The sequence below is a fragment of the Giraffa tippelskirchi genome, chromosome 7, assembly GCF_054371585.1.
Source record: "Giraffa tippelskirchi isolate mGirTip1 chromosome 7, T2T-mGirTip1v1.2.pri, whole genome shotgun sequence".
Classification (NCBI taxonomy): Eukaryota; Metazoa; Chordata; class Mammalia; order Artiodactyla; family Giraffidae; genus Giraffa; species Giraffa tippelskirchi.
Window position 1 is genome coordinate 15,764,219 of NC_137281.1, and position 8,952 is coordinate 15,773,170.

The 8,952-nt window shown below is 52.8% G+C and overlaps 1 protein-coding gene across 11 annotated transcripts; it reads right to left on the reverse strand.

The window, feature by feature from the left end:
• Positions 1-295: 295 nt before the first annotated feature.
• Positions 296-7,457, reverse strand: CAPNS1 (calpain small subunit 1). 11 transcript variants are annotated; one of them, XR_014060991.1, is made up of 11 exons: positions 7,395-7,457; positions 6,157-6,371; positions 5,198-5,231; positions 4,795-4,884; positions 4,568-4,625; positions 4,406-4,470; positions 2,963-3,031; positions 2,783-2,861; positions 2,498-2,642; positions 1,012-1,099; positions 296-820 (listed from the first exon to the last, which is right to left on the reverse strand). XR_014060991.1 is itself a non-coding variant. In XM_081517087.1 (11 exons), exons 2-11 carry the CDS (start codon positions 6,351-6,353, stop codon positions 794-796), a joined length of 795 nt encoding a protein of 264 aa, XP_081373213.1. In that variant the 5' UTR covers positions 6,354-6,371; positions 7,395-7,457; the 3' UTR covers positions 296-793. The 11 variants fall into 11 exon arrangements, 10 of the variants coding, with proteins under 10 accessions (XP_081373213.1, XP_081373214.1, XP_081373216.1 ...); XM_081517087.1 differs by having other exon boundaries at positions 1,012-1,070; positions 2,526-2,642; XM_081517088.1 differs by having other exon boundaries at positions 1,012-1,070; positions 2,526-2,642; positions 7,186-7,457.
• Between the last annotated feature and the right edge of the window lie 1,495 nt (positions 7,458-8,952).

Here is an 8,952-nt window from a genome sequence, read left to right on the forward strand (position 1 = left end):
AAGACAGACTCACTCAAGCACAGAAGCTGAGAGGGGCAAATATGGCCCTGGGGGACACAGCCAGGGGACACTGAGACCTCCCACAGGTCTGGCTCTTGCAGCAGAAGCAGAGATAGTCCAGACTTCCAGTCTTGGTTTCCAAGGATCTGAGCGAGATCTTAGCAAGAATAAGCCTACAGCTCAATTGGGATCCAGAATGAGAAAAAAGACTGGGACTATGAGGCACATACAGACAGGCTTCCTCTGCCTCAAACAGAGGCAGAGCCACCCCCCAACTCTCAGAACAGGAGGCAGATTTCGGAGAGATCAGCAACTAGGGTGCATTTATTTCCTCCTGGGCCTGGCAGGCTGGGAGCAGAATACAGACAAAGGCACTGGGGCATGTGGCCCTGTTTTGGCCTGGAGTTCAGGTGCCTGGGTGGTAACTGAATGGGTGTGCCTGGGTGTGGAGGGACTGGAGTGATCCTCCCAGAACTAAGAGAAGGGCCCTTGGGGTGTGGAAGCCACACAAATGTTGGGCTTGGCACAGGTGCAAGAGAAGGGTTATGGAGTAGACAAGATAAGATGGGTGTGCTGGGTGGGGGTGACTCGAGGGGCAAGGCATGTTATAGCATGTTGGGCCCTGGCTGTTGACTGAGAATCCAGCTGCCAGGGGCTGAGAGGACAGAAAGGCCTGTGGGTCAGCAGGACCCACGAAGATGTGACTGCAGACAGAATCAGCCCTGGGGGAGACCGAAGAGTCCAAGGTGACTCCTACAGCGAGGTGATGAGGGGGCAGGCCTGGGGCTCCTGTTCAGGAGTACATGGTCAGCTGCAGCCACTGGGGAAAGGAAGGGACAGACAGTGAGGAGCAGGGAACCCAGGAATACCAGCAGCCCTTCTCTGATCTCACCCAGGGGTCTTTGGGAAAATGGGAGGGAGGGAGCCCTAGCTCCGAGCTGGTACATAGGGCTGAGGGGAGGGGCCCCCTGCTAGGATCCCACATCCCAGGGTGAAGATGGGGGTTCTTACCTCCTGGATGTTCACCTGGATTTGTCCAGTGCCATCTTTGTCGAGAGATTTGAAGGCACCTGGGGAAAGGAAGGGTTGGTGGGATTGGCTTTTAGGATTAAAATATACTAATATATGATAATACTAATAACTAGTAGTCTATCTACTCTGGCAAGCACCTGTATAAAGTGCTTTCTATGTATCAACTCATTTAATCTGATTTTGGGAGATAAGTGTCATTTTAAAATAAGGCACAGAGAGGTGAAGTGATGTGCCTGTGTTACATAGAGAAAAAGGAAACTGGGATTGGAACCCAAACTGCTACTTATCTCAGTAGTGGCCTCCATATCCTGACCTTCCCGCTCCCCATCACCCTCTGCCCAAGCCCCAGCCCCCCACCAACCTCTAAGCTCCACACCCTCCAGTTCCAGCTGAAACAAGCTACTGGAAGGAGGCTCTGCATTTTCTGCTCCTACAGTCTGGTGTGGTCCCCACTCCTGCCCTGAAACTCATCTCCATGTTCCCCACTCACAGCCAAACCTGTATGTAAACAGGTGCCCACAGTCTGTGTGGCTTCTCTCTTACTCACGGCTCAGTTACCACCCTTGGGGGTCCATGCATGTGGTACCCTAGACACTCCACTCACAGCTGGCCCTCTTGCTGGTAAATCCCAGGTCATTTCTTGACCCTCTCATACATGACTTTTGGCATCATCTGCCTTGTTGTCCTCTCCCACCTTCCCTTCATGTCCCCAACATACCTGCCCCTTTTCTTCTCTGCATGCTCTTAATATATTGTTCGCCCTGGGCGCTTGGCATGCCAGGAGATCTTCCTAAAGGAAACCCGAGACCCTGTCCACTGTCCCCATTAGTGTCTGAGCACCACCAAACTTGGCATTCACAGCCCTCCATGGCCTGACCATCCCACTGCTCCTGCCCCCTTTCTCAGACAAATCTGCGTTCAAATTCTAGCTTTGCAACTTCCTAGCTAAGTGGCTGTGAGCAAGAAATTTGCCTCCTTGAACCCTAGGTTCCTCCTCCATGACATACTCTAACCAAAATCACCGAGAGCACCATCTCCTCTTTCCTTTCTAGGCCTTCACACAGGCTGTTCCCAATGCAACACTGCTCCCCACTCACTTGCTGGGGTCACTCCTTACCCATCAGGTCTCAATTCACACATGCCGTCCCTCCTCCAGGAAGGCCTCCTTGATCACTTAAGCTGCATCAGTTGCCTAGTTAAGTTTGAAGAGCTCCCAATCACAAATCTAAACCTCATCTACCCTGACTTTCCCCTCACAGTTCCCATCACTCTGCATAGGCTTCCCCGATCCCAGACTTAACTATCCTGAGCTGTCACTGTCTGGTAATTTGCCTCTCCGGTGGACTGTGAGCAACATAAGGGCAGGAACATGGGCTGTTTCAGTCACTGCTGTGCCCCTAACACTGCCCACTTCAGTGTCAGGCTCAAAGGAGGCTTGGCCCATGGCAGCTGGACAAATCCCCACCCAGGAAGAGAGCTGGGGTGTCACTTACGGAACATGGCATCCAGTCTGACCAGGCAGCTGATGAAATTGTCAAAATCCATGTTCCCTCCCTCATCTGAGTAGCGTCGGATGATCATGTTGTAGAGATGTTCATTCAGGTGGAATCCTGAGAACAATTTAGTTAACAGGTGTGGGGGCCACATAGCCCAACCCTCTCCCACCCCCAGGATTCAGGCTCAGACCAGATCAGTGGGGGCTGCCTCACCAGTCCCACCCCCAGCCTCAGCATGTTCCTGCCAGCCACACCTGCTGCCTGAAAGGCCCCTGGGAGTTCACTGCTGCCAATGGTCCCTGAACGGTCAACATCAAACTGTTTGTATATGGCCTGTGGGGACAAGGAGGTCAGGATTCAACTGAGCCTCATGGGGCATGGCATTTCCAAGGCTTGGGGGTCTTTGTGCAAGTCGTTTCAGAGGCTGAACTCACCTGCCACTTTTTGATGTTGTTCCACAAGTACTTGAATTCTTCGAAGCCCAGTTTGCCAGTCGTGTCACTCTGGTGGGAGGGTGTTAAGAATAGCCATACACAGAAGTGTGGACAGTGTACACGATGATGGTCAGGGCCAAGCAGGGGAGCCTGAGCTAAAACCCCAGCTCCCATCCCACCCTTGTCCTGTCACCTTGGGTGTGGCTTCATTGTTCGGTTTGCCCATAGGTACTTTAGTTTGTATTTCTAAATGATAAAGACTCTCTTTACACATAACCACATGAAATCCTCGTTTATAACATTCTTTGATAGTAATTCAAACTTATAAATGTTAGGACATGTAAAACACCAGGGTATCCTAGAACTCTAGGCAAATGAGGTGAAAAGAGTAAGTACCTGTTGCATTTGTGATAAAAAGTGAATGAGATATTGGTATAAAACCCTCAGCTCAAGGGCTGGCACTTGATAAATTCCCAGTAAATAGCAACAATGGCCAAGACTTATCACATGACTTCAGATAGTGCTAAACTTCTCAGACACATCACTTGTCTTACTAAATCCTCAAGATACCAGCCCCATCAGTATTATATCCAGGTGACAGAGAAACAGCTTCAGAGCTGAAAAATCTACCCAGGTGAGATCATAGTAAGTGCATGCAGACCACTTACTCTGTGCTACCCACTGTGCTAAGCCTTTTGCATGAAATGCCAATTTGGTATCACCATTATCATTCACCCAATTTTATTGAGAGGCAAACTGAGGCACAGAGAGGTTCAATAACCTTGCTGAGGGGCTGAGCTGCATTTGCTTCACCCTAGGCAACACATGTATGTGACCCCATGACATGCATATATATGTGTGTCTATAATGCTTTGTGCACTGTGTGCCTGTGTCCAAAATCAGTGAATGATGTATGTGTGTTTCCATGCACATGCCTCTACATATCTTCATGTATGTGGGTGTGCCCTTATATATGTGTGTGTGCGTGTGGGCAAACCTACGGCAGTTACAAGGTGGGGTTATAAGGTTATAAGTTCAGTTGAATGATTGCCTCTCTAAGTCCTGGTTTCTTCATCTGTAAAATGGAATATAATAATCATACCTGTCTAACAGGGTGGCTGTCAAGTAAATGTAAATAAAGTGTCAGTTATGACAGCTGATGTTATCATGTATTGCCGCATGTCCGCAGGTGGGTGTGTGTTCTAATGTACACATGTCCACATCTGTGGGTATGAAAGCTACACCCTGACTGCCCCAGCCATTCTCGCAGAAAATCCCTTCTTGGAAATTCCCTGGCAGTCCAGTGGTTAGGACTCCCTACTCTCACTGTCAGGGCCCCAGTTTAATCCCTGGTTGGGGAATGAAGATCCCACAAACCATGCAGCGTGGCCAAAGAAAATTCCCTCATCCCTGAGGCTTCCACCAGACTACACTCAAGGATACATCCATTACAGCCACCATGCTGCGACATGTGTCAATGCCAAAGCCATCAGTCTTCAGATCAGGATCTGTGGGATACAGGTTGAAGGTCAGAGGCCAGAGATCACAACTACCCCAGTCGCCATGCCTCCAAACCTGCCCTGTCTGCTGACCCCGGTCACTCACGTCGGGTCACCACTTTGTTGAGAATGTTCATGAGTTCTGTGGCGCTGACCTCCATGTCCTGGGGGGAGAAGTTAGGAATGGGCCAGGGGTGCCTGAAAGGGGTCTGGGGGTGTGATGAGGGAGGATGGGAACTTTGGGATTGCCATGGTGGAGTGTACATGTAAAGGGCAGTCCAAGGGAAGGCATGGAAGGGTTAAGGATGGGTCTGGGGTCCCCTATTTACTTACATCTCCAGCCAGTTGGGCAAAAAGCCTCCGGAACTGTCGGACCTCCTCACTCTCATTGGCCTCGATGTTGGAGTAATGTGTGCGAGGGGGCTGCAGAGGGAGGAGATTTCAGAGCAGGTAGGGGGAGGGGTGCCCTGGCTGGAACAGCGGTAGGTTGGGAAAGTCTGAGTGGGCTGGGTGGTGAGTGACCAATGAATGAGAGGTGGGCAGTGAATAGGGAATGGATATAGCTAAGTCCGGAAAGAGTTGGATATGACTCAGCGACTGGAAAATAATAGCTAAGTTTGAGGATGTTACAAGGGAGCGATTCAGTGAGATGAATTTCATAAGATGGGGCTTCTTCAAAGGGACAAAGATGGGTGTTGGAAAAGGCCTCAGAATGAGAAAACAGGTGGCGGCTTACCGGGGGCTCTGGGTTGTACTGCGCAGCCGCCTCACTAAAGGAAAACATGGGGGGAGTTAGTGCCAGGGGCGGAGCCTCCAACCGACAGCCAGCCCCCACACCCCATCCCTCAACCCCTAGCTTGCCACCCTACCTACTTGCTCCCTCCGCCCTCATCAGTCCTTGTCCTCACTTGTCCCTATCCTTGCCGCCCTGGTTGCGCCCCCACAGTAAGATCCCCCTTGCCAGAGCACACCTACATAATGGCAGATTCCTCAAAAGACCCAGCCCCTTCGAGGGCTCACCTCCTAGAAGCTTGGCCCCAGGTTCCCGAGGCCCCACCCTCCTGGGTTCCACCTGTGTAGGAACCTACTCCATCGTCATGGCTTCTAAACGTTTGTGTCTTCTCAATATCTCACCGCAGCTCCATTAGTTCTCACCCCTTCAAAGTATCACACTCAATGGCTAAGACCTACTAGGCCCCTACGGACCCCTATCCTCACTTCCCTAGGACATTTTTAATCCGATCAGTTCCCAGCCCAGCCTTGCCCCTTGATGGCCTTTTCCCCAATCCTATAAGGGCTAGACCTCTTCTGAGCACACCTCATTGACCCACCTACGAGGGCCACGCCGCGCCCACAAGGCTAGCCTTGTCCCCAAGATGTGATAACCAGCCTCATTGGCTCCGCCCCCTTAACGTTTGTCTCCAGGTTAGCGGAAGTCGGCCACGCCAGCCCCATTAAACCCCACCTCCCAAAGCCCCGCTGGTCCCATCAGACTGTGTCCCCTCAACAATCAGAGTACCCCCATGTCAAGCTCCGCCCCCATGAACTCATTAAGGTCGGCCCCCTCAAAGCGGGTCTCCCAGCCCAGGCCCGGCCCAGCCTAATTAAGGTTCCTGGTCAGTGTCCAGGTTACCCCATTCTATTGCTGGACAAGCCTCCTCCTCATGCCACGCCCATCCTCAGGCCCCGCCTTACCTGATGGCGCTAATGACCCCGCCCAGGATGCGCATGGCAGTTCCGCCGCCGCCGCCGCCGCCGCCACCGCCACCGCCACCGCCGCCGCCTCCGGCCCCGCTGATAAGGCCTCCAAGCACATTCCCTAGACCTCCGCCCAGTCCCCCGCCTCCTCCGCCGCCTCCGCCACCCTTCAAGAACGAGTTAACCAGGAACATGGCTGTGACTCAAGATTCCTGAGGAGGGAGAAAGGGGTCAGATGGCTGTCTCGTCCCTGAGCCCGCCCCTTCCCCCACAAAAACACGCATTTCTGACTGCTGGACGTGAGGAAGTAATATGAAGCCTCTAGGCGGAGACCTATCCTCCGGCTGGGGCTTAAGGGCCCATTCGGGATGAGGTCTGGGCTTCTGGGGCAGGTAGTTTTTGGACGGTGGCATGCTGCTGCTGCTAAGTCGCTTCAGTCGTGTCCGACTCTGTGCCACCCCATAGACGGCAGCCCACCAGGCTCCCCTGTCCCTGGGATTCTCCAGGCAAGAATACTGGAGTGGGTTGCCATTTCCTTCTCCAATGCGTGAAAGTGAAGTCGCTCAGTCGTTGGACGGTGGCATAGGGACAGAAAATCAGGTTTGAAACCTCCTTCCGTTCCAAAGGTCCGCATCTGGCTTGAAAAACTCTAGACTGAGTCTACGCATAGGCATCATGAAGTACCAGACACTGGCCAGGGCAAGTGGGATTCTCAAGGTGGGGGGTCCCAAGCTAGCGGTCGAATCTGAGATCCAGAGCCCTAGAGGTTTGAGGCGGGTCAGAACCGTGGGTTAGAAATTCTCCGCCTGGAGGCCCCTGAAACAGAGTTTAGGAAATCCAGAATGTGGGTTTAAGGATTCAAGTGCAACCAGCAGCTAGACTAGACTCATTGCTGGGTCTGTGGGTTCGGGCCTAAGATTGTAAGTGTTGCGCCCCGGGGCCTGGGATAACGGAGTTCCTGTTAGAATTGAGAGGACGGATCGTGGTCCCTCAGAGGCTGCACCCAGGGCTGAATTTACTGAGTACCTCTCCATCGGCTCCTATTTTAGATCCTGAGAGGAAGGGTGGAAGAGTCCCTGGGGCGGGATAACTAGGGCCGGACAGATCTGGGAGCTCGAATCTGATATCAAACGTGTGGTGGATCCCAGAGGCTAAGATTTTAGGATCTCTTCGGGTCTGGAGGCCTCCAGGGCCAGGATTACAGAGTGCAGGGGGAGTCCGGACTGGGCGCTCACCGCCTCGCTCACGCGTCCGCCGGTCCGCTCGTCGGTGTAGCTCTGGGGCCTCCGGCTGCGTCCGGCTCCGCAGGGCGGGGTGGGTGACTCAGGCTGCCAAGGCCGGCTTAGGCTCTGCGGGGTGGTGCAGCCGGCATCCGCGCGGTCCTAGAGCCGACATTAAGACTGCGCATGCGCTTGTCGTCCCCGCCTCCTGTAATTGGATGCGGCCGCCCAGGTTCCACCCTGTGTTTCCAGTGCCTTGCATTCCCGGCACCGCCCCGAGTTGACAGATCTGAAGTCTTTCCCTACTCTCTGCGGTCCCAGGTGCAAGCACCTGGGAACTAAAACTCCGAGGGGACTTGAGCAGTCATCGTGCCCAAGTCCACGTAGTGTTTTTCGACCTAATGTCGATTTTCGCCCCAAAGCTTGCAGCCATTGTCTCACAGATGTGGCTTTCGGTTTCCTCGAAAAGGGACTCCTGATACTCTTGGGACTTATCTCCTATCCCAACCTTGTCACGACAAACAGCGTCTGGAATTGTGTTTGGCCCACAGTCTGGGGACAAGTGCCTGAATCTATGGCGGGGATCCTGCAGGCAAAGCCCTGATGGTGGTCCAGTTCCTCCTACGAATCCGACCGCCTTGTGCTTCCTGAAACCACACCCCTTGACTCCCTGAGTCAAGACCACTAGAATTATTTTTCCTGGACGGGTCCAAAGTGTAGTTTCAGTCTTCCAGTCTCTAAAGAGGGGCTCGGATACAGGAAGAATCCTCTGGCCACAGCCTGGTTTCTGAGGCTGGCCGTTCCCAGGGTCGGTTGGTGGCCGAGGTGGGGAGTGCAGCTAGGAAGCAAGATGGCAAAGGAGGCCAGCTTTGGAACCCTTTTGCTTGCTCTCTGCTTCCAACCTGGGAGCGCCCAGGCCTTTTTCAGGGTCCCTCGGAGGGAGCTGTCAGTTTGTCTCTCTAGCCTTTAGGCGCTACTCTGGAAGCTGATTCAGGTTGGGGTTGAATCCTGACTTTGCCCCTTAATAACTTGGAATTCCAAAACAGTGACCTGAGCCATGATTTTCTAATCTGTAAAATGTAAACAAGGGTCTCCATGCCCCCACTCTCTAGGCTCCTAACAGAATGAAGCAGTAGACGCTTAGTTAAATAGTAGCTATTATGCTCTGTGTCTGTTCCTTCCTCTGGAGCCCTTTTCGGTTCCTCAGGTAGACTCTTGCTCCTCCTTAGTTAATACAGTAAGTCCCCTACATACAAACCTTCAAGTTGCAAACTTTCAAAGATGCAAATATGTGTTTGCTTGTCCAGTGACATGTTAGTTCACCTGTCTGGTGTACCTTGTCAGGTGCACGTATCCTCTATAAGCTGTTGTGCTCATGTGTACTATACAGACCTGTATAGAGTGGGTTTCCCTTGTGGCTCACCTGGTAAAGAATCCACCTGCAATGCAGGAGACCTGGGTTCGATCCCTGGGTTGGGAAGATCACCTGGAGAAGGGAAAGGCTACCCACTCCACTATTCTGGCCTGGAGAATTGCATGGACTGGATAGTCCATGGGGTCACAAAGAGTCAGA

Excerpts from the sequence above, each read along its gene's own strand:
- CAPNS1 (XM_081517087.1), bottom strand. The coding sequence starts at position 6,353 with ATGTTCCTGGTTAACTCGTTCTTGAAGGGTGGCGGAGGCGGCGGAGGA. Across the intron at positions 4,471-4,567 it reads CAACAAAGTGGTGACCCGAC|ATCCTGATCTGAAGACTGAT; the intron begins GTGAGTGACCGG and ends TGTATCCCACAG. Across the intron at positions 2,862-2,962 it reads ACAACATCAAAAAGTGGCAG|GCCATATACAAACAGTTTGA; the intron begins GTGAGTTCAGCC and ends TTGTCCCCACAG.